The sequence below is a fragment of the Astyanax mexicanus genome, chromosome 13 (assembly GCF_023375975.1).
Source record: "Astyanax mexicanus isolate ESR-SI-001 chromosome 13, AstMex3_surface, whole genome shotgun sequence".
Classification (NCBI taxonomy): domain Eukaryota; kingdom Metazoa; phylum Chordata; class Actinopteri; order Characiformes; family Acestrorhamphidae; genus Astyanax; species Astyanax mexicanus.
This window is the reverse complement of record NC_064420.1, coordinates 27,821,596-27,847,602: the sequence shown is the minus strand read 5'-3', so window position 1 is coordinate 27,847,602 and position 26,007 is coordinate 27,821,596. Positions and strand designations below refer to the sequence as shown.

Here is a 26,007-nt window from a genome sequence, read left to right as displayed (position 1 = left end):
CTATCTGAAAACATGAAAGCACACTATTAGCCCTCATGGTACTTCACCCTAAAAAGATGTGAACGCTAGATTGGAAATATCCTGTAGAAAGACTGAGTTAGGATTTATGGAATTAGGATTAATTGATTAGCTTGATTGAATAGTGAGGAACAGTGTTTCAGTAAATTTAGTTCACAACGAGTCAGTTTCTCAGCTGCAGTTCCACATGCTTTTACTGCTCTGCCACACACTGTTTGGCCATTGGGACCAATTAGCTGGTGACTTGAATCAGGTGTGATAGAGCAGTGTACTCAGATGAGCAGAGCAGTAGGATCCTACTGGACAGGATCTGGGAAATGTTGCTTCGAATCAACAATCTGTTCAAAGATTAGTTTTGTTGTGAGGATATGATTGCATTCAGAGACAAGAATGATTGTTTCTGGTCAGGATGTTGAGTGATTACCACTCAATCCTTATCTTCATCCTCAACCCCCTCAACTCATCCCAAAAGTATTGATCATTCTAGAGAACACATGGCCACTGCTCCACAGCTTTATAACACCACACACTCAAGATTAGGCTTGACACCAATAGGTTCATGTTTGTCTGCTTCAAAGAGTCTTGTGCTATTAGCAGCTTTTCTTTATAAGGACTAGACAAGCTGTGTATGCATATATTGCAGCTGAATGCTTTCATTGGAAAAGGTGTCCACAAACACATCGGCATATATATCAGTATGCAAATAGAGTTTAGTAACCTTGAAATAAATAACTGATGGACACAGTGATTTATCTGTCTACATTTTAGCGATCTATAAGGCACCGGTTTATTGAGGATCACACAGCTGGATTAAGGGCATGTCATTGTGTGTTTAGTATCATAGGGCGCAAAAAATACATCTTGCACGGCTCGAAAAATGCAAAAGGCATGAACTAATTCTCTTACCGTAATTAATCATGGGTATCCTTTGGTCGTTACGTGAAATAAAACAATCAGTGTGCCAGTTGTCATTTGCCTTTAGGAGACAGGTGCGCTCTGACTTTGGCGCAGTCGTATCTTAACAGTGCAGCTCTTTGTGCGTCTCAAATGTGAAGGTACTTCAGCAGCTCATTTAAGGGAACAGCAATGCTATTTTATTCTTTATTCTGTTTATTGTTAAAGGTAAATTCTGTAGGAACTGAGAGCGAGAGTGTTAAATGGTTACAGCAGTCCAGTTTCAAAACATCACAGAGAGTAGTCCGCCCCGCTCACCCCTCCCCAGCCACAAAACTTATTTGGGTTGCCAAATTCAGGAGGCTGAATCTACACAAAGTTTAGACTAGTAGGAGAGGCAGAGAACTTAAAAGTACGAGCAAGAGGAGAAATACAGCAATTCAAAACTCTTCTAAAACCCGTATCTAGCGTTATATTGACTGTATGTTATAGGAGGGAGAGCTAAAGCTCTGCGATGTGCCGGACCGCGCGAGCTCCGCGATAGCTCTGTGAGGTGCCGGACCGCGGGAGCTCCACGAAAGTACCTGACTGAGTTAGCTAGCCAGTTAGCTTACCTGTTCAGGAGAAAAGTAGCAGCTCTGGGTCAGTCTTGTAGTCTATTTGAGTCTCCAGCTCAAGTCTCCAACTTTCAAACTTACTGCCAATATTAACTCTTGTTATATTCCTTCTTTGGTCACTGAGCATTTTTTGAGACATGCTGAGGCTTTTTAAGCTGTGTAGCAGCTGAAAATAGAAATGTATGAAGGGTGCAGGGTTAATCCCTGCTGACAAGAGCTGCCAGTGCTTTCATGCAACCCGTTTCCTTAATATCTGATGATACATCCTGATCATTTTATCATTTGCTACTGAAAATTTGTTACATATTGGTCCTTTAAGGTAAAAGTTTGGTTTGCGTTCTGCAGGGTGTTTGTGTGTTTATTGAGCGGACGGGATTTTATATGCTATTTTGATGGGGTGTAAGTTAGCAAAGAGCATTGCGATGCGTCTTGCACAGGATGTACGATTGGGACCCAAGTAACATTCAGAAACGCTGCTAAGAAAAGGAATCCTATCACAAACATGATATTTAGCACTGAAGTAAAATCTGTATTCATGCAATAAATGATTTTTAAACTAAAACAATGTTAAGAAAAATATATCCTATATTATCACTGTTTGGGTTTTTAAGACCGGACATTCAGACTATTCAGATCTGAAAGTTGGCTAAAGAAAAATGTGGTTTAGTTTTGCATTTGTGTTAAATGATTGGAAAAAATGATGCAGAGAAAATTACTCAGATAAACACACTCACGTAATCTAAGACATTAACTTTTTTTTCTGGACAGTCAACAAAGAGTCTGATGTCACTCTTGTCAGCTTCCTTCCCCGTTTACCTTCTGATAGACATCTACGTAAGGTAGATAAGGTAAAGGCTGTCTAGCTGGTAGCTGATGAGAATAACCATTCACTTTAAAGAGACCTTTTCCAGATGGTGATCAGTATCTGGGCCTGAGTGCCTTTTGAATGCTGATCCACCACCTCTGCTGCTTTGTGCTTAGGGTCAAGACCTGAGCAAAACAAGCTGCTGCAAGAGTAGCGTTCATTGTAAAGGAATTACCAAATCATGCTCAGCTGAGCTACACAAAGCATTGCTTTATCTGCTTGATTTAATCAGTATAGATTGAAGTAATTTTATATAGCAATCATGTGCTCTTCTTAGTAACTAGATGGTTCTAAAACAGTACAGTTGCAAAATTAGGCAGCCTTTTGTGTGCTTTTTGTTTACTAAAACATTTTTATAATACACATTCTACATTTTTTTTTTCTACAATAAATGACTGCAGGGTTTATTTCACGATTGCAAGAGTGTAGATTCTGTCCAGGTATAACATTTTCCTCATTGTACTTTACAGTTAATTACAGCTAAACCAGGCTTAGGATATAAATGATTCACTAATAAGCCAGCCACACAAACACTGCAGGCCATGAGATTGGATCATTGATCTTATGCTTAAATGTTGCAGGTTTGTAGCAGAGAGGCCCAGGCTGTGTGAGCAGGTGCCCTGATTTTTGTATCCCAATTTTTCCAGCATTAACCCCCACAACACAGTCTTCCTCACATTCCATCATCCTGCATCCGTAAAGCTCAGGAAACTGAAAAACAGATTCTACAGGTCCTGAACTTGTGATGTGTTCATGTGGATGTTTTGTACAAGCTGTCCCCGCCGTACACAACAACCTGCCTCTGTTGTGGCATGCCTTCACGTGTACAGATACTAAAACTGTTTACAGCACTGGCGCGTGTGGAAAACCCAATGAACATCTCATTCACGTAAGAGTACTGGCGTGTTATTATGATAATTGTTGTGTTTTTGCTGAGAGGACACACCAGGAAAGATAGAAGCAAGTAGTTAGTAGTGTATGTTTAGCCCCACCTGCAGGAAAGCATAGGAAGAGCAGAACAAATAATGTTAGTCTGTAGAACTAACTAATAGCTGAGGTAACTCTTGCTCATGTGTCCTTACGAACACGGGTGAGACAAAATATCTGTATACCATATTTTTCTGACTATAAAGAGCACATAAAATCCTTTAATGTTCCCGAAAGGCAGTAAAGCCTCTCCACAAAAGTACAGCATTTTAAAGGAGTTTCAGTAAAGTTTCTCCAGCGCTGAGATTGAGTGCATCGGCATTAGCATTAGCTGCTAACCGCAGCGCTAGCTTTTTTTGCTGTTCAGAGGTGATTATATTGGACTGTAATCTGCGTGTTTACCGTGTTAAAACAAGCGAAACTTAACAAACCATGAGTCAGCATTTACTAGCACTACTGGCTAGTGCTGCTAACAGGGGCTGGCTAAGCACTTGCTAACCGCAGCTAGCGCTCACCCTTGGACAAAATACTAATACTAAAATTCTAAGCCTACTTTAAATAAACGGAAACGCTTTACTCACCCAAATAAACAGTTTTCAGGAGAGAAATCTTCAGTTCTCGTTTGACTTTTTGAGAATTACAGTTTTGTTTACTTAGGCGCCCCCCCAGAGAACTGCTGAATTATAAGGGAAACATGGCAGCACACTTGTTCATTGCAAGTATGCATTCTTACTAGTGTCACTTAATGCGTCTTATAATCCAGTGTGCATTATAGTCCGAATAATACAGTACTATAACTGTCCAACAACACTAAAACATTGCCCTCATTTAATCTACCATGGTTTCATGATTGGTGCACTGATATGTGTATTTGCACCAAACTGACACGGTATAATGGTTACGGTTTGGTGCACGCAGTCAAACAAAGAATATAGAATACAGTGTTAGGGTTAATACAATAATTTCACAAACATGTATACCACCTGAAAACCTTAAGCTGTAGTTGTTAGAAGTATTGCTGTGAAATCTGTAGTCTTGTTTGTCCCCCTATCCCTACTTCTCATATCTATTTCTCTTCTTTTTCTTTTGCTACCGTAATTCGACATAATTTAAAGTTTTTTTGTATCTTTCAATGTTCGACTTTGCATTTAAAATGACTGAAAATAAGCATATTTCACAGTGAAATTTCCTCTTATAAACATGCAGTTTTCATGTAGATTCTAACAGGCAGGAATTTAAATAATTCTGCTCTCTAAAGAACCTGACGTAGACTTTTTATCAGAACTTTAAAATAAACATTTATTTCTAGACTTTGGCCAATGTGTCATGACCAATATATTATATTAGAATCAATATTTAAGATTGTGTACATACAGTTTAATTGTGCTTTACTATAACCTCTCATTTTGAAATGCCTGGTTCGCTGATAATGGCCCCTCAAGTGAATTGAATGAGTTTATTATGAATCAGTGGTAATGAACGGCAATAACTCCTAATTGAACTTGATAGTAGCTCCTTGGGCATGGCTTTGTTTTCCCATTAACTGTCAAATGGAGCATGGTAAATTGCATGATACTACAGTATAGTTTAAGCCCCCCAGTTGCTCTGTTTTGCTTTGTGTAGCTTGACCACTACAAATTCCTTGTACATTTGACAAGAATGTTTGTTTAAACTGGCCTGGCTCTTATCATTGCGTGCAAACACTGCAGCAGACTGTAGCTCTGCCTCTAGGAGCCTGCCCAGTGATATATGACTCACAAGCCGAGATCCTCATTAGGTTAATAGAGCACTGAAGCAAACAAGGCAAGACATTAAGCACACTGTTGAGATAAATCCCTGGAGCACAGCATTCACAGTATGGCTGTCAAAAGCTGAACAGCATTAGCACATATCAGCAATGGAAAAATAGAATTCGTTTCAACCTGAATTGCTCAATCAATTTGAAATGTTGTCACCTTTCTAAATTAAAGGTGATTATGTTGTCATGAGTGCACTAGTAGTTATGAAATGAGCTATGTCATATTTACTATTTCCTACATGTGAAAATCACACCACTATATAGAGCACAGTATATTCTATATACAGTATATTAAGCAGAATATAATTCAATAATGTAGTGAACGATTTCAGACATGCTTTGTAAAAAAAAGCGAAAGGCACCTACTGTATAAAATTTGCGACTTTTAGAAGCATCTGTATTTGGATGCGCTAAATTCGGAATTGATTAATAAATGGCAACAATTGATTTAGCCCTGCAGGCACATAACAGTATTAGACATTATCCTGGTGTAAAATTGAAAAAAAAAAAAAACATTCAACCTGAAATTAACGTCCATTGAGATTGGTGGTCAACTGGGAGACATGCCAACATGTAGCTACGCATTTTGTGTAACGGCCACACATTTTGATCTCCAAGTACGCTTGTACGATTCCATGTTGGAAAGTATACGTACTGTTTTATCTCACATTTCCCTCATGTTCTCCCAAATTTGTGTGTGCAAATGTGTTTTTACGGCAGCTTGTTAACACTTGTTAGCTCATTTTTTCACCACTGAGTTCACAAGCATAATAGATTGTCTGAAATCTGAACCAAAAGTTAAGGTTTATACAGATCAAGCTGAAAGATGGCCTTAAAAAAAACACGGATCGGTCCATCTCTACTTGAAAATGAAGTTGAACACTGGCTACAGTGCTTGATAGTGAAATGATAGTGGGTAGATAGATGATTCATGATTAAAAAAAAAAAAAAGAAAGAAATGATAGTGGGTGCCAGATAGAGGAAATTTTCCATTTCTGAAGCTTTGTGGGCATTTAACATTCCTTAATTCACAGTGTCACAGAGTGTACAAGAAATACAGGGGTTGGACAATAAAACTAAAACTGTTTTTAGACCACAATAATTTATTGTCCCGATGGACAGTTCTGGTGGAAACAGGAAAATTAACATCCACAGTTAATCCTGTTGGATGTGGTTGGTCCTTCTTGGTGGTATGCTGACATTACCCTGGAGACCGTGGCTCTTGATACATCACAAAGACTTGCTGTCTTGGTCACAGATGCGCCAGCAAGACGTGCACCAACAATTTGAACTTTTGAACTCTGGTATGTCATCCATAATGTTGTGTGCATTGCAATATTTTAAGCAAAACTGTGCTCTTACCCTGCTAATTGAACCTTCACACTTCTCTTACTGGTGCAATAATGTGCAATTAATGAAGATTGACCACCAGGCTGCTCCAATTTAGCCGTGAAACCTGCCACACTAAAATGTAGGCCTGTAGGTCATAGGCAGTACCATTCACAATGGACTGAGAAATGGGTGGTAATGACTTTGACCTTCAGGGTCTGGGTAGAATTGTCCATATTCACATTCGATTCAGATATATCTCTCAGGGCAGTGCAGCATTCTTTGGCAAAATCATAGGACATGATCTTAGTTTTCCAGATAGCCGATACATTTTTGCATCTCTACTTACAAGATAACGTCTCACAAATTATACATGTGTGGGTATTCTTAAGGCATTCCCTGAGGTAATACTTAATAATTAGTGGATATAAGGCTATTTTGCCTTGTTGCACATGTGCTTCTGACCCTTATTCCACATAGTCATTACATGCCCCCTCCCACCCACCATTTGAACCTAATGGTTGATCACACATTTTCCATACAGGCACTCTACATCCAAGCCATGTTCTACGCGTGTATGTGAGCCCTTCACTCCACAGACACACAGTGGCAACTGCTGTTATATTCAGCCTGGCATGAAGTGAATACATTAGAAGAGTTCAAAGAGCATCCTCAGAGAGATCCTGTCCAGAGACCTCAAGAAGCAGCCTGTAATTGTCCTGACTTGCCAGATTCCATCACACACTGGAGAGGCTGCAGAAGTGTCCGACAGATGCAGCTGACTGACAGGCAGTGTATTATCACAGTCCAGTCCAGTACTGCTGGAAGAATAACAAACAACAGTGCCTTCTGGCTGTGTGTGTGTGCACGTGCGTGAATGTGTGTTAAGCCTCAGTAACTTTCTTTTTCCTTTGAGGGCCAATAAAACAGATGGGCATTTTTGATTTGGTTAATAATGTCACTTAATGGGGCAGGGAATGACAACAGAAAGAATAGATTCTTGCTGAGTGTGATCATGGTGTAATGAAAGTCGGGATTTGCATGCTCTTATGTGTACACACACACACACACAATGGTTAAGAAGTATTTAGGCCTGTATTTCAGTGTTGCAGATCTTGCTGTCGGTTTCTGCCTTTGTGTGCCAAGTCAATATAGTTGCTCTAATGGTTGCAAATGTTTAGCCATTATGAGATGCTGTCTTTACACTTTACAGTCCTATGGAACACTAAAGAATGTTGCAAAGGAGATCCCAAGTACATAGTGTGTATTACACAATAGCCAGCCACGTGTTAAAAGTTTTAATGTGGATTTGTTGGACTTAAACACCCTCCACACAATATATGTAATATGGTATTGTTTTGTACTCCAGTTATGTAAAGCATAGATCTTTACTTGTTTTGACTTCCATTATAATTGCACTCGGGATTGCGTTTTCTGATATCACGCCAACCAGTGTGAGAAAGGAATGCGCCCGAGAGGCTGTATACAATTGACAGGGTCATGATAGGGTGACACGCTCCTGTGAAAGAGGAGATAATGTTTGCGCCCCACACAAAATACTTGGTGTGTGTTTTATTTGTTTGTCTGTTTGTTTGTTTTTGTAGTTTAGCTCATTACTGCAGATGCTAATTTAGTAGCAATCCTTATATAATTGACTGCCACTAGAATCTAACCTCAGGTTGACCCCTTGTTTGTCTCTTCTAAGTGCAGTCTCATTTTGCAAGCATTCAGTTTTGCTTACTGCTAATCTTAACAATAGGAATGAGCAATATGGCCCTGAAGTACACTTATAAAACAATGAAGTGAATACTTAAATCACACACTGGATTTCGAGAAACTAAAGATTCAAGTGGAAAATCTTTACTGATGTAAATTGTGTAATTAGTTTTGGACAAAATGACAACCATATTCAATGGAAACCAAAATCACCAACCCGTAGAGGGCTGGACTCAAAGTAAAACATTTAAAATCATGCACTCCAGTTTCTATGAGTTTCATCACAGCAAATCACAATGTTACTTAGTATCCCCAGATGCCTGTTTTTTTTTACACCCAGCAATGTCTGGGCATGCTTCTGGTGAGACAGTGGATGGTGTCCAGGGGAATGTCCTCCCAGATCTGGATCAGGGCATCAGTGAGCTCCTGGAGAGTCAGCGGCATTGACTGCACTGATACATAAAGTCTAAAGGTTTTTAATTGGATTAAGGTCTGAGGAACATAAAGGCCAGTCAATGGCATCAATGCCTTTATCATTCAAGAACTAAAAACTTCCCAAGAATTTGTATAAAAAGTAATAATATTAGAAAATAATGTAATGTATCCAAAAATGTAACACAATTGTAAAGTGCAGAATAAGTGTATTCCTATTGTCGCTGTCCAATGAAAAATGAGTATCTCCATTTTTGTCGATTTTTAGTTTACTACATAATTTGAGCACACAAACATATCTTATACAGTGCCAAAATTTCTTGATGAATAAACCAATAGAAATACTTTAAAATAACCTAAAATAAACTCTTTTTACATTGACTTTCATTTAAAAGTTTAAAAGTTTTTTCTCTCTCCTGTAAAGTTGCTGTTTTGGAGATACTTGTTTAACATTGGACAGCAGCAATATGAACAACAAACATAAACAGCTATATAAAAATACCTTAAAAGCTTTACAGTAAATAGCAAAACAAATACAAAATAGACTAATCTCAAGACAGAATGCCGCTTTTATCACAATATATATCTGCAGTGTAGATTAATACCATTCAAACTATTAAGACAATATTGACACATGAAATGATTCAGTAAACGAAAAAATGTGATAAACAAACAAGAATATGTTTTTCAATTTTATGCCAAAAAAAATACTATAAGAAATGAAAGTCGAAACATTTCAAGAACTAAGAAGAAAGTATCCTCAAGTGCAGTCAAAAATGTTAAAAACGTTATGATAAAACTGGCTCTCATCAGGACCAAGAAAGAAAGACCAAGTGTTACCTCTGTTGCACAGGATAAGTTCATACGTTATCAGCCTCAGAAACCACAAGTCAACAGGACTCCATATTTTGGTTGGTTGAACTCTTTTAAGTTCACTACATTTCTTATGTGCTCCTTCATAGTCTGGATGACAGTATTAATTTACAATGAAAAAAAGAGAAAAAAAACATTGAATGAAAAGGTGTGTCCCAAATTTTGAATGATACTGTATATAGCAGTGGATTGTCTGACAGTATGTCTAAGCACTATGTTTAAATGACACTAGCACAGCACTCGCTGTCTCTTATGAATTGAAAGCCGTAACGCAGTAAGAGGAGCAATGTGAGTGAATCAGAGGCAGGCTGTCATCTTTCCGTGATCACACACTGAGAAATTGCTGAGTGTCTGTCTGCTGTTGCGGGCGTGAGGCTGCCAAAGCAGGCAGCTGATTGAGTTAGCGAGTCCCTGAGGACATTTGGTTTGGGTTTTGAGTTTCACAGTAAATTGATAAGTAAGATCTTTTCTCATTAGTCTCCTCTGGCAGGGTTCCATCGCTTAGTGTGGAATTCAAAGGCTTTTACATGCCTGATTGATGCCAAGCGAAGCACAAACTCATGTACTCGCTTGATTAAGAGTGACGTAGCTACTGTTAAATGATATGTTGATTAGGCTGAAATAATACAGCTCAGCCAGTTAATTAACTCTTATTAGCCAAGCGAATTGATCTTTCATTCTATATAACATTATATGTAATATACAAGTATATGCAATGCCCTAATACAACCTTAAATTAGAAAAGGTTGGGTGGGATGGTATGAAAAATGGAATGTGTAATGTAGCCATTCCTTCTCAATTAAAAGCTATATTTTAATGTAGAGGATACAGAGTGTATCTAAATTAACTAAATTAAGTAAAGCTAAGCTAAGTAAATAAAACCATAATTCTTAAAAAAAAAATATTTTAAAGTCAAACAAGCGCTAGATGTTAATCTACACAGATTTCTCTCCTGAAAACTGTTTATTTGGGTGAGTAAAGCACTTATGTTTGTTTACAGTAAGCTTAGATTTCTAGATTTCCAGTAAGGCTGGGTGCAGCAGCATTATCATTAGCGGCTAACCACTAATGCTAGCAGTGGTTAACGCTTGTAAATGCTGCCTGACCGAGTGCTCTGGAAACCCAGGGCGATATTAGTTAGTGGTTTGTCCCACATAGCTTGTTTTAACACGGTAAACATAACCAAAATAAAGTCTGATATACTCACCTATGAACAGAAAAAGAGCTAGTGCTTAGCCCAGTTAGCAGCTAATGCTAATACTGCTCCAGCCTCGGTGCTGGAGAACTAAACTGAAACTCCTGTATAATGCTGCACTTCAATGGAGTGTCTTAACTGCTCCTAACAACCTGACTGATAAAATTCAGGAGCAACAGATTATAAGGCACACTGACGATTTTTGGGGAAGTTAAAGGATTTTAAGTGTGCCTTATAGTGCGAAAAATATGGTATATGTACTTCACTTTAAGGTTAGCATTAATTTGAAAATGATCCTGTATCATTGTCTTTGTGATATTAGATTAATGTTTCATCAATCTCTCCCTGCCTTTCTCTCTCTCTTCCCCATGAATAGGTAAACAACAGGGAACTGTCCTTGGCTACGCATGACGATGCAGTAGAAGCTTTCCTTATGGCCAGAGACCCCATTGAGGTCGAGGTCCTACGCAGGGTTGCCCCCACTAAAACTTCCAGCGCTCTAATCCCGGACACCAGAGGAGTGGACACCACTACCCAAACAGAAATAAGTCTGGAACATGTAGAGGCAGTGACGAAGCTAACCTCTCCTCCTACACCTGTAGGCATGTCAGTGATGGACAAACACAAATACCAGCCCACTGAGTAAGTTCTATATTCATTTTATTCTCAGAAAAGTGTTTGAGTGTGTGCTGATTTTGTAATGGGAAAAAAGGGACTCCAGTCAGTAAATTAGTCAGCCATATAAGTAAAGTAAAATGCTTTTTTTGTCCTGAATTGCTGTTCTCTACAACATTTTAGCTCCATATACAGGGGTTGGACAATGAAACTAAAACACCTGTGATTTTAGTGTGGGAGGTTTCATGGCTACATTAGCAGGGTAAGAGCACAGTTTTGCTCAAAATATTGCAATGCACACAACATTATGGGTGACATACCAGAGTTCAAAAGAGGACAAATTGTTGGTGCACGTCTTGCTGGCACATCTGTGACCAAGACAGCAAGTCTTTGTGATGTATCAAGAGCCACGGTATTCAGGGTAATGTCAGCATACCACCAAGAAGGACGAACCACATCCAACAGGATTAACTGTGGACGCAAGAGGAAGCTGTCTGAAAGGGATGTTCGGGTGATAACCCGGATTGTATCCAAAAAACATAAAACCACGGCTGCACAAATCACGGCAGAATTCAATGTGCACCTCAACTCTCCTGTTTCCACCAGAACTGTACACCCGGACAGTAAATTATTGTGGTCCAAAACCAGGTGTTTCAGTTTCATTGTCCAACCCTTGTACATTTATTAGCATGCCAAAATTACCTAAACCAGAAAGTTATATAGCACTAGTAAAGAGCAGACATACTAAAGAACAGTCCTACTGAAGAACAGCCATACTAAAGAACAGCCATACTAAAGAACAGCCATACTAAAAAAGAAGTCAAAGACAGTACTACAGAACCATAATATGAAGGAGAAAAAAGACAAAGTAAAACTATGTCATACTGCCACGGCAGTGCGTGAGTTTGTTTGCTTATTGTTTAGCTTTACAGTTTCAATAGATGTATTTTTAAATATTCATGAAGTTCCCTGGCATAAGACAGCATGGGGTGAGACATTGTGCATTCTTGCAACTAGGACAAATTAGTATGCATGGATTTGATATTTTGGAGTAATCAGATGATGAGTTTAAAGTAGGTCAGGATGATGCAGCTGTCTCAGATGGATTTAGAAAAAAAAAACATGAAAAGTTTCTTTTTGTCATTTGATCCTGTGTCAGCCATGAGGTGTGCTTATTTGACTGGACGTTTAAAGTTATAGTGGTTACAAATAATTTGGACTGTTAGTTTACCATACTTTAGTCAAATCTCATCTCTAACTGGATTAAAACATGATTTTCTAAATTTGGAAAAGTCTGCACCACAGTTTGCGTTATTGTACACTATGTGTCCAAATGTTTGCTAATGAATGTTTTCACTTACTTTAAGTTGCACACATTGCTGACACAGCTTATCTGTTCCCTGCATAGAAGTATATCCTATAAAATATTACTTGCTGCGCCAGATAAACATGAATCTGTTGACACCGTGCCAGGCTAGAGGGTTATAAGTAAGTTACACAGCATTGAGCTATAAAGCAGTGGAACCGTGTCCTCTGGAAAGCCAATACTTTAGAGATGAGGTTGGGAGTTGAGCCATCAAGTCCTCATAGCATTGCTCCAGAATTTATTAGAAAGCCTTTCCTAGACAGTAGAGATATTTACTCCAACAAAAGCAGGATAAATTCTTTTTAATACCTGTGATTTCAGGATGATACTTAATTTTTAGTTCTGAAACTCTAGCTAAAATAAGAGTTCTTTGAACTTCTTTTTGTTAATTGATTACACTGCCTGACCCCAAAAAAGTCATCACTTGGATTTAACTAAGTAAATGATGTGGGGTTGATGCTGCAGTTGGTCAGGTGTAGGTTCAGCAACAGTATGTGCTGAAAGAATAAGGTCAGCTGACTACCTGAATATACTGAATATAGAGCAGGTTATTCCATCAGTGATGCAAGAAAGAGTGGTTCAGGGAGCATGAGATCAACATTTTCACACATGGAACCCCATTGAGAATCTTTGTGATCTGCTGGAGAAGACTTTGTGCAGTGGTCAGACTCTTCCATCATCAATGCTGCAAGATCTTGGTGAAAAATTAATACAACACTGGATTGAAAGAAATCTTGTGACATTGCAGAAGCTTACGGAAACAATGCCACAGCGAATGCTAAAGCCAGTCTAAGAAAATATTAGTGTGACTACTTTTTTTGGCCAGGCAGTGTATAATATGTATTAGTTTTAATTTATTTTATCAAAAGTCTGTCTGCTATCTTTGTGACATGACCAAATACAAAAACATTTAATCTTTTTGTTTGACAACAGCAGTGCAGTGGATCTGGGTTAAATTGGTAATTAACAAAAACTTGCTGTGTTAGCAGACTTGCTCTGTTTGGTAACGCAGAGTGTTGCAAAGAAAGCAGAAGTAAAGGTTATAGTATATTATGTAACAGTTAGTTCTGACCCTGCAATGTGATTGGCTGAGAGGCATTCTATGAGTGCTGTTATCAGCTGGTAATGCACTGTAAACGAAGCTCTCCATGTATTACTCTGCCACATACAGGTAATCCAGCAACAATGCAGCGCTTGCAAGCCAAACAGTGCAGCTACAAACAGTGCAGTAATGGAAACAGGTTATAAACACACGCAGAGTTTTATAGCCAAACAGATCACATTTTAGCATCCTTTTTATCTCAAAATGTTTCACTCGAGGTTTGCGTGCCTTAGTAGTGCCAATGTTACACGTTATAGCACTCCTTCTCATGTATTGTTGCATAATTAAAGCACTGAAGATCAAAAAGGGTGATTCTAGAGCACACAAATATTGCAGAGCAGTGAAATACGTTGGACTTGCACAGTTCTAAATATATACTTTGGGTTTGCACAGTTCTAAAGATATCTGTATTTTTAATTTCAGGAGTGAAATGCTAAGCTATAGTTCATTATATCCCACTGGCTTCTTTGAGGACATGCCAAAATACCCTGAGAGAGGAGAACTAGAGTATGAGGTATTTCTTATGCATGTGTACACAAACACAATCACCAATTCACTAATAAGATACAATTTAAAACTCTAGGTATATCTTTGTCAAATGTAATATCACTTTTATTTAATGTCAATTAATCTTAATCGTTTCACTCAAGAGAACATGGTTCAGTGAAATATCTATGATCTGATTAATAGCTAAATGCTTTTAAACCATTAACAGATCATTAGAGATAATGACTTCATTGCCTTTATAATCAACTGCCTTTTCTTTAGGAGGTGGATCTGCAGAAAAGGAGCACTCAAGACAAGCTTGGTCTGACATTGTGCTACAAGACTGATGAGGAGGAGGAGACTGGTATTTATGTGAGCGAGGTGAGAAATGAAAATAGAGCTTTACATCATATTTAAATTAACTAGAAGCTACTGTAATAACCTGCTGTAATTTTAGACATTTAAAATCAATGCACAGGCTTTTTTAGTTCAGTATGAATCACAGAAAATGTGTGGTGTTTGATATACAGTACAGAGAAATGACCACATTTTTAATTCCCTACAGCTCTAAGTTATAGATAGAGTTTAGGTCACTATATTTTAGAGATTGATTTTTTTTTTGTTTGTACTGCTGAGTTCTGAACAGTTCAGTCAGAATATTATGACCACCTTCTTGTTTTTAAACTCTTTGTCCATGTGGTTAGCTCCACTGACTATATAGGAGTACTTTGTAGTTCTATAATTGCAGATTACAGCTGTGATGCTGGAGTTTTTAAACACCTTTCCAGTGTCACTGCAGTGCTGAAAATGATCCACCACTCAAATAATAGCTGCTTTGTGGGGTCCTGATTATGAAAGCTGATGTCGGTAAGTTTTGGGATTTAGAGCCCTCTCTGGTGAGAATGGGTAATTGCACCGAGCATGCAGAAGAATCATTTTAAGCTTGGTGGGTGTGATGCGGTCTCCTTTCAGAGCGGATGAATCCGATTCCAGGTTATGTTCAGTCTCAGAAAGAAAGAGCGTGCTTTCAGTCAGAAACTTCTCTCCAGGGTCGTGCAGAGACATTCGGAGGGGCAGGTGCTCAAAGTTATGTGAGAACGGGGTGGGGGGGTGCTGGCGGAATATATTGCTCAAGCACCCTCCACACCCCCCTCTGCACGTGCCTGCTTCACTCCTTCATTTCTTTGGTTTTACTATGAGTGAATGAGCTACTGAGGTCTGAGTTTCCTCTTCTGAAGTCTCCATTGCACCTCCAGCTGCTCACGTTCAGTAAAACTGAGCCGGATCCTCTTTTATTGGCTGTACATGTAATGTAAGTCTGTAAAGAAATGTGACATGGCCAGAAAACCTTGACACCCAAGTTTTTATAATGAATATATTTGTAGGCTTAGCAGGGATGGTCATTCCAGCACACTGGTACCATTAAACACAATATTTTATCTCTTCTCCAATCAGAAATGCTTCTGCTTTCGAGTAAGAATCCAAATAATACAGACTGCCACTTTAAGGAACATTTTGAATGGAGGAAAATAAAGTATGCATAGTGTTAGAAATTCGGCTTTCAGGAATCTGGAGTCAGAATCAGGAATCAGGAGACAGCTTGAGAGATGACTTGAGTTTATTCTCGTGCAGACAGAAAATCTACACGGGCACAGCTTAGTTGGTCGTTGCTCCCTCTGTGTCCGCCTGACTAGTCCATGTGACTTGTCTGTCTGTTACTGTCTGTGTCTGAACTAGACTGAGCTCAGCTGAACTGAACTCAACTAGACTGGACTGAACTGAACTCCTTAGACATTTCAGCAGGACTTTACATACAGTAGAAACTGCTTTGAACACAGCAGGGGGAGAAAGGGTAAGGGTTTAGGTAGGAGTATGTGGGGGGGTATCATCATTGGGGGTTGATGGTTATCAGATGGTCGTCACCTTGTTTGGGATTTCACATTATCATATAAATGACTTATAAACAAAGGAGGCAATGTTGACTATCTGCAGAGTAGATGGCCATCAACTATCTTCAGTAATGATATAAGTGTAAAGAGGAATAGGGGGGTAGGGTGTGAGTGTAGAACCTATGGAAAGCACAATTTGTAATTGACAAACTCTCAATGTTGAAAACTTAATAAAAGTACAATTTGTTGTTGACAGAATCTCTCAATAGAAACCAAAAGACTACATCCTGTAATTATAGAACTACAAATTGTGTCAATATGCTGGAGCTGAAAAAAATACCATAAATGTGAAAACAAGAAGGTGGTCATAATGTGTTGACTGGATTGTGTATTTTAGTGTCTATAAAAGTGCAATGCTTATGTTGTAAAGTTGTAATATTAATAAAGTGTGGGCCTGCATATATAGTTTAAAGGGCTAAGGGTTTAAGCAAGGCAGTGTTTGAAAATAAATATACTTCACACTTTATTGACTCTTTTATTGTCATTCAAATTAAACCCATCAATAATAACCCAGCCAATCCAAACTGTATTTTGTGTATGCCTGTGTGTTTCCTTAGGAAATATTACCCAACAGTAAACTTCATACTTGTGCTTTAGTGATAGAAAGCATGGCAGCCCATATAAAGCTCCAATTCCACTGAATGAATTAAAGAGGACAAACCCCATGTGTCTGAATGCATTAACAGTGAGACAGTTTGATAGGGTTAATCATCTGCCTGCCCAACTGTTGAGATGCTGTTATTCTCTTAGATTGATCCAGGGAGCATTGCAGCACAGGATGGCAGGGTGAGAGAAGGCGACCAGATTATTCAGGTATCATTTTTTTTCCTGTCTCCTGAATTTTTATTGGTTATTACGGAGCATGAGTGACTGTAATAAAAAACACATTTTGCACATTGTATTTGATTTGAAGATCAATGGGGTGGATATACAGAACCATGAAGAGGCAGTGGCTGTGCTGTCTAAAGGAAATTGCAGGAATGTGCGTCTCCTTTTGGCTCGACCTGAAATCCAGGTTTGTGTTAAATTGCACACTCTTTTTCTTTTTTATAAAGGAGTTCATATTCTTCATTTGTTTTGTTTATTCTTTCCAAAAAATCTGCTTATAATATGTCTACAACAGTCCACTCTAATTAGCCATCCTGTATTTTGTTTCACTCAAAACACTCTGGTCTAAAACATATTTTCTAAACTTTTTATAATCTCAGCATGGATGAGTGGGGCACTGTGGTTTACAGTGGTTTACAGAAGCCTGAACAGTGTTTCAAAACAGTAAAGGAAAAATCTGATGTGAAATGAACTTTTGGTGTAAATGGTGTAGTGAAGGCGCCGTCCAGCGGTCTAAAGCGCAGGGAGGTCGCAGGTTCGAATCCCACTCATGCAGCTTTGCCATCAAGCTGCCGGTGCTCAGAGGGAGCACAAATCGCCGGGCGGCACGAGGCGTCTGCGAGCGGATGTATCGGAACCTAGCTGCTGTGCTTTCCTCTGAGCGTGCTAACCGCTAAGGCAATGATTCCTCCTAGGGTCACAGGTGCCACTGGTGATGAGGACGCACAAAGGGGTGGGACAATTGGATAGCCAAAATTGGGAGAAAATGAGAAATAAAATTATTTAAAAAAAAAAAATGATGTAGTGAAACATTATAACGAGTACACACTTTGGTGAATAGCCCACCTCTGTTCTACCTCAGCATTCCAAAATACAGCAGTATGCATATCCAACGTTATGCCCCAATCACTAGCATTGTAAGCCTTTGGGAGCATCGGCTAAAAGCGCTGTATTATGGAATGCTGATTGTGAAAGGAGGTGGGCTATTTAACAAAAGTTTGTACTCGCTATTATGATTCACTACACCTCAAGTCAAATTTTACACCAGATTTCTTCTTTAACAATGTGTGTACACGGTAGCAAGCATATGGAATATCATTATTATATAATACTTTTCACTATATCTCTAGATAGTCTAAAGATTTTTTTTAAGATGCATCCATTGCTGACACAGATGTGCAAACACCCACACAGCAGATTGTCTAGTTCCTGTAGTATTAGTACCAGTGTACTAACAGATATGAATACATGATTGATATCAAAACTTTCACTGATTAACAGCATATTGATATTCGATTCCTTTCCTTTTCCTTTTCTTGCCTGTTTTTCTGTACATTCAGGATGATGGCTGGTTAGAGGAGGATGAACACAGCTTCCTGGAAGACTTGGAAATGGGTACCCTGGAGAAGCAGCACTGCCAATCTGTGCACTTCACTGCCAGCATGCTTCACCAGGTACGCCAAAAGTGGAGGGATCTGCCAGCATGCTTTAAATGGCAAAGTCATTTGTGTGCAAAGCATATAAGCAAAGTTTCTATTCTGTTTTTATTAATTTAACTTTCCAGCATCGTATGTGTCAGAGGCAGAGAGGAGGCAGTGCATATGTGCCTTGTGACATGTAGCCAATGGCCAAGGCTGTTACACTGAACACCAAAAAACACATGCACGGATGAAACAAAATTGTGCTTATAGTTCCTGCATTTTCTTATATATGTTTATTTTCATTGCTTCTTGTATGTTTAAATGTATTTGAGAAATGTATTTGTAGAGGGTCACAAAATGATACAAAGCAGTAGATGAAGCACTTTCCCCACTTCACTCTCAGTGTGATGTTAGTCAGAACAGACATCTGTTAGCTGATTGAGTGGAGACAATGAGACAAAAATAGAAAGAATGTTAATAAACTGTACTGTTGATATCGTTGCTGTCCAATGAAAAACACTTAATCTCCAAAACAGCAACTTTACAGGAGAGAGAAAAACCTTGTAAATTTTCAATGGAAGTCAATGAAAAATGAGTTTATTTCAGGTCATTTTGAAGAGTTTCTATTGGTCCATTCATCAAGAAATTTTGGCACAGTGTAAGGGACAGTTTGTCTGTTCAAATTATACAGTAAACAAAAAATCGACAATCTTGGATTCTGAAATCAGGGCTGCTAGGGCTCTTTGAACATTCTGAGTAGGAAATCTGACTTGCAGGATTGTTCCAATTGAAATTTCCTACAACTCTGACATCCAATTTCATCAGTCATTTCCTTTTAGGCAATTATCTGCCAGTGCAGATGTGATTCCTTTATCATGGTTGTGCATCCCTGCGTACCAGATTGTAATTTACTGCCATTTACGTTTTTTACGGGCCTGCAATCATATATAATTACAGTTCATGCATTGCATATATCTCTTTATTTCCAATCTAGAGAGAACGCGAAGAAGATGAGGGCACTACAGATACAGCCACGGTTCTCTCTAACCCTCACGAGAAAGACAGCGGCGTAGGTCGCACTGACGAGAGCACCCGCAACGATGAGAGCTCGGAACAAGAGAACCTTGGAGATGACCACACCTCGACCTCTGACACTCTTCTCAGCAGCGGCAAGAGGCTCAGCTACAGTCAGGACGTTCCGGGCGGTGAACCCATGCACTTCAGCAGCGAGTCCTTCCTCTCTGCTGATGGTGGAGAGTTCTCCAGCATACCTGAAGTGGAGTGTGAGCGCTTTCGTGAGCTGCTCGAGCTGAAGTGCTTGGTGAATGAAACCAGTCCCGACGTGATGTTGGGGGAAAGCGCCAGGTCATTCGGGAAAAGGATTAGCTTGGATTGTGATGAGCAGGAGATTGAGATGCTCAATGAGGAGCTGAGGAAAATCGAGCTGGAGTGTTTGAGCATCATACGCTCGCACCGGTTGCAGCAGGAGATCCAAAGACAGCAAGCAAACAGGGATTCTAGAGAACTTCAGAGTGGTACTGATAAAACCAGCACAGGTAAAGGTCAGAAAGTGTATAACATTACAACTGATATACTTGAGCAGATGGACAAAGACAGCTCCAGTGCCTACAACACTGGAGAGAGCTGTCGCAGTTCCTCTCTCACTCTTGAGCTTTCTTCTTCAGGAACGCAGGATGGTGTTAAAGATGCCTACACAAACAGACAGAAACCTACCATGGAATCTACCATGCTTTCCCCTATTCAGGAGACCAGTCCAACCAGGAATCTGTCCAGTTTCACAGAGTTTGAAGCAACCAAAGAGGGGAAAGGAAAGGAGCAAGGAAAGGATTTTGTAGCTTCTCCAGTTTCCCCATCTAAACATATTGGCAAACATATTGCCAATATTCCAGCGCATGCCCAGCACTACCAGAGCTACATGCAACTGGTCCAGCAGAAGTCGGCCGTGGAGTTCTGCCAGAGCGAAGTGAGTTTGGTCAGCCTGTGTCAGAACCCTCAGATCTCTTCCTTTGACAAGCCTAAAATGGAGTGGAAGGTGAAAATCCGAAGTGACGGAACGCGCTACATCACCAAGCGCCCCGCCAAAGAACAGCTGCTGAGGGAAAGAGCCCTCCGCATACGAGAAGAACGCCGTGGGATGACCACTGACGACGATACCGTAAGTGAGCTGAAGATGGGACGCTACTGGAGCAAGGAGGAACGCAAGCAACACGCCATACGTGCCAAAGAGCAGCGTCAACGCAGGGAGTTCATGAAGCAGAGCCGCATGGCCTACGCAAACGAGCAGGAAGGACGAGCCGATGATATCGTGCAGCTGAGCCACAAGAAGATGATGAAGAAGAGGAATAAGAAGATCCTGGACAGCTGGATGACCATTCAGGAGCTGTTGACGCATGGTGCAAAGTCACCAGACGGAACACAACTGCAAAACCCTCTACTCTCTGTAACCACAGTATAAGAGCTGGACAGTGTATTAGTTATTAATGCAATACCTGGCAATACTTTGCAGAGAGGGCAATACATTTGGCAATACGTTTGAAATGAGACTGCTGACTGAACAAAGGGACGATTATAAAGGCAGCTACAGGTATTATCATCAGTATCATCAACTTTTAGAACTTTCTGGTACTTCTTTGTTCTCCAGTTTTCACTGAAATGCAATCCAAGTTTGACCAAATGAGTTTTTTACCTTTATGTGCTAACAGCATTCTGCAACATCAAAACTTTTGAAAAGGTTGAGAATGGTGGACAATATTGTGCCTGATTTCTCTTTTTTTGTTCGTGTACATAATTCATGTATGTTATTTTTATGTGTATAAAATTTAATGAAAAGTCCAATGAAATCTGAACACGGTTCAGTCATTTAAAAACACAAGTTGAGGTAAGGTGTAAACAGGCTCTACACTCAGGCACTGAGTACAAGTGTGAATGGGGCGTAATGTGTCTTAATGTGAATTCTAAATCATCATATATTTGGTATATTTTCACTTGGTCAGTTTATGAATCTTGAGTATTAGGAATATACCTTGAAAAGACCAGTTCACACAGAAAATGCGTAAAAAAAAGTGTTAACTCACCAAAAATGCATTTAAAACATAAATACAAATATAATATAGATACATATCTAATCAGTCAAACCACTTTGTGTTACAGTACTGTAAAAAAAAAAAACACCAATCATATTTGCTGCAGAGTGAGCAGATTTGCATATTCCACCCCATACAGCAATTAGATTACAGTCTGACTAACTGGACTAATATGTAACTACCAGGTGTAAATGCATGTGGCTAAAATCGTATTAGGATTCAATCCAGATACAATTCACATGAAGTGACCAGGTGTAAACAGGGTCTCATTATGTCCTCAACATTAACATATAAGTCCATACACACATATCAACCAATCATTGTCACAGCATGCAACAAATGTCACACAAGCAAAACCTGTTCTGGCACTGTGAAATTCAATGTGTGAGGTTTGGTGTTCATAAAATCTAAATGTATATGAATACATTGTTTTTATCATTTCTGTTTTACCCTGTTTATTGATGAGTTGAGCTAGCAGACCAAAGCACAGAACATGGCCAGTTCTTCTCTTCCTCTTCCAGTGGAAATTAAGTAAAAAAGAAAACTAAGAAAGTGAGAAGTAGGGCTGGACAATATGACAGACTCATATCGCAATACGTTTCAGAGAAATTTGGTATGTTATAAGTTATATAAGACCAGTTGGTACTTTTGGCAGTGTGGGCGGTGTGCCAATTCCTGCTGGAAAATGAAATCCACATCTTCATTAAAAAGATGTCAGCAGAGGAAAACATTAATTGCTGTAAGATTTTCTGGTAGAAGATTAAACTTTGAACCAATATAACACAGTGGACCAACACCAGCAGATGATCTGGATCTCAAAACCATCACTGATCAGTAAATTTTACATTTCATTTGGAAATTAAGGGAGCAGAAGTTTCCACCAATCAGTGATGGTTTGGAGAGACATGTCTGTCATCTGCTGGTGTTGATCCACTGTGTTATATCAAGTACAAAGTCAGTGCAGTGTTTTCCCGGAAAATCTTACAGCACTTCATGCTTCCCTCTGCTGATAACTTTTATTGAGATGTGGATTTCATTTTCCAGCAGGACTTGGCAAACTGCCTACAGTGCCAAAAGTACCAATTGCTCTTTAATAATATTACAATTTTCAAAATATCTTTGGTTTTTCATTGGTTATAAGACATAATCATCAACAATAAAATAAATAAATGCTTAAAATAGATCACTCTGTGTGTAATTCTGAACTGAATTACTAAAATAAAGTAATTTTTCAATGACATTCTCATTTTTTGAGATACGCTAGTATGTGTGGATTACTGTGTATAAATAAGCATGTGTGCGGTACATGTGTTCCTGTGAAATGTCTTGTAGATACTAGGAAGTTTTAGTTAATATCGATATGGATGATTTATTGCCCATCCCTACACTAAATAGGAACGAAAATATCCTGAGGTGTATGTTTTATCATTAAGATAAAACACATTCCTTTTTTTCTTTTATATTTTATTAAAAAATACCCCCAGATAAACTGGTCTGGAATCAGATTTCTAGTCAAGGTTGGGTCCTGTAGTTCAATAGCTACATTTGCTGCATGTCTCCTGCAGGTTACGACCATCAAACAGTTGCTAAGAATGTTTAATGGAGTGGACGCACTGTGACAGTTTAACTCAGGGGTGTGAATACCCTTTGAATAGAGGTGTACAAGTGAAGTAATGCATCACTGCTTTTGTTCTGCAATCCAGACTAAAAAGTTTATGCAAATGAGACCTTTTTATATATATTTTTAGCTTTTTCACTCTGACAGAAGCTTTAATCTCAGAATATTTAGGGAAAAAGGTTTGTTTGAACTTTGGGAGGCTCTTTAATATATCACAGTTCCACGTTGGACTTTGTCTCCACTAGGCCTCGGCAATATGACAAAAAAATAATAATATCTTGATATGTTTAGGAAAAATGGCAATAGTGATGATGAAATTAAAACTGGACAAAAGCTTGAAAACCAAGAATCGAATACTATTACTGTTGACTTCATTTGTCCTGCTTTTCAAAGAAAAACGGATTACAAAATTTATTGTTACAATTTAACAATATTTATTTGAACACCTAAAATTCTATCAGATATACCAATTAACAGTGATGGGAATAACGGCATCGAAACTAACGCCGTTACTTTTTTCAGTAACGAGTAATCTAACTAATTCCTCTGACTGTCTCTATAACGCCGTTACCATTTCCGACACCCCGTTACTGCACGTTACTTTATCCGCTCGATTAACTTTTTTTTTTTTTTACTTTGCGCATACAGACAAAGGCACATGTGTGTGTGTGTGCGTTGTGTGTGTGAGTCACAAGCGAGGGGAGGATGAGATAACCGCCTAAGCAATGATTGGCTAAGGAATAGTAACATTACATCTTCAGCCAATCAGAGAAAATGGGTGTGTGGGTGTTTACAGCGCATAGCGAGAGATGGCGAGTAAGGAGGACTCCAGTGGCAAAACAGCCTTTTCCAGATGGAAATACCGACACTATTTCAAACTCACTGAGGTCAAAGGTAAAAATGTGCACGTCGAGTTTACATTATGTCCCAGAACAAAAAAATTGTCATGGACAAACCCTCTATGCAGGTACTTGTCTTTGCTTTGTTGCACTCTATTCATCTGGCTTATGAAACACACTCTGAGAAGTATAAAGTATATCCATGTCTGCTATAAGTAACCACTGAAAACTGTCTTAAAAACCAATCACTGTTCTGTATAAATTGTTCAGCCTTTGCACTTCCAATTGGCCAAATATCGTAAGTGGTTTTACTGCTGTTTTTGGTCATATTTTTGGTTGCCAGATATTTGGTGCATCCAAAGCATTTCTTGATTTCGAACACATCAAAAACACCAAACACAGCATGTTTCACATTAAAATATCAAACTGTGTATCTGCACTGGATTATGTTTAGTTGGTGAAATTAAGGTGCTTCTTTAATTTCCTGTGACATAATCTACACAAGACCAATACAAGCATTTTCTACTCTAATGCCTTGAATGACTTCCACGCTTTATACTCTTGTATAAATACATTTTTGAATATACCAAAACTTATGCCCTATTCTCCACAAATGTTGATCTGAGGCACACAAGGCCTGAACTTCCATAGATGGTTGTGTTGAGTTCTTTCAGGAAATTCCTGGATGAGTAATATCTGAGCACTTGGAGGAATTTTGGGAAGCCGTCCGCTAGAGAGTATTAACCAGTACTCCAGATTTTATTGGATAATGGTTTTAGTTGTGATCTGCTTTAGAAGAACACTGGAAATGGCTTTGTTCTCCTTTTTTATAGACAGATTTTCTAGATTTTTTCTATTGCAGCAGTGTGTGTTGATAGGCTGATAAAAACTTTTAGTCTACTCTCACTTTGCAGAACTGTCTGGCCAACAGAGCTAAAGCCTGAGCGTATCAGTTAAAGTTGTGACTGGAACTGGCATAATCTAAAATTTAACGATCCTGTACTGTAAACTTAACTGTTGGTTGGAATTAAATATATTGTACGGTTGGGGCGGACAAAGGTGGTTTTGTCATGTACTTTAACCAAAAATAAAAAAATAATAACATTTGTTGGTTGATTTTTTCAAATCCGATTTGAGTCACTTTCATATATGGTCCTAAATCAGATACATATTCTATCCATGGTCAAATAGGTCAAATCGGAATTCATGCATCTTTGTACTTTTACGCATGCGGGACATGCTTCTCTTTCAAATATGTTTTTTGTTGTTGGTGAAGGCGACATTTTTAAATGTATACATGTGAGCATGTGAGACGTTTCAGGGACTGATTCGTTACACACAGATACAGGTCACTTTTTTTTTTACATTTGTGAATGTGAACTGTCTGTCAACCAAATGCAATCTGAACAAAAAGTCAGATTTGAACAACATGGCTCGTAATGAGAACATAGCCTTAGTCTCAGCTGACTAAATCCGTTCAAATCTGAAAGTGTTTATTCCTAGAGAATGGTCTTCTTTCTTGGTAGGCACGCTCTCTCTCAATCCCTCATGACGAAGCCTGTGTTATTGTAAATATAGTGACATTCTTACTTTTGACGGTCTATGCCTTGTGGGTTCTTGATTTGTTTCTGACGATCCAAACCAATTAATTCTTAGCTTAAGGTGACAGCTTGGGTCTTCTTCTAGACCAAGGTGTAGTAGTTACGCCAAGCAATAACCATATTTACAAATAATTGTCCAAGTTGATAATTTTTAAATCTGTATTCGACCAAAAATGGCTCCAAGAGACATTCCCAACTTGTATAAAGCTATGACTAGGCCTGTCACGATAATTTTATGCGAACGATATTTTGTCCCAGAAATTATTGCGATAAGCGATATTGTTGGGATTTTTAGACCACTAATTTGGCAGTTATAAAATACAAAAAACATACTGTAACAAATTAATTAACCCTTTCAAAAGACCAAATACGTTTTATTCCCGTTTATGCACCTAATTTTGGAACCTAAAACCA

At 38.8% G+C, this 26,007-nt stretch overlaps 1 protein-coding gene across 2 annotated transcripts in view; it reads left to right on the top strand.

Moving 5' to 3' along the window:
* Positions 1-22,789, top strand: part of pdzrn3a (PDZ domain containing RING finger 3a) — a 45,054-nt gene extending 22,265 nt beyond the window's left edge. For both annotated transcript variants that reach the window (XM_015607617.3, XM_022677585.2), the window contains 7 exons: positions 11,041-11,306; positions 14,171-14,261; positions 14,516-14,614; positions 16,933-16,995; positions 17,096-17,197; positions 18,351-18,464; positions 19,426-22,789. In XM_015607617.3, coding sequence (XP_015463103.3) covers positions 11,041-11,306; positions 14,171-14,261; positions 14,516-14,614; positions 16,933-16,995; positions 17,096-17,197; positions 18,351-18,464; positions 19,426-20,907 — 2,217 coding nt within the window. In that variant the 3' untranslated portion in view covers positions 20,908-22,789. The remainder of the gene's footprint in view (positions 1-11,040; positions 11,307-14,170; positions 14,262-14,515; positions 14,615-16,932; positions 16,996-17,095; positions 17,198-18,350; positions 18,465-19,425) is intronic.
* The last annotated feature ends 3,218 nt before the right edge of the window (positions 22,790-26,007 follow it).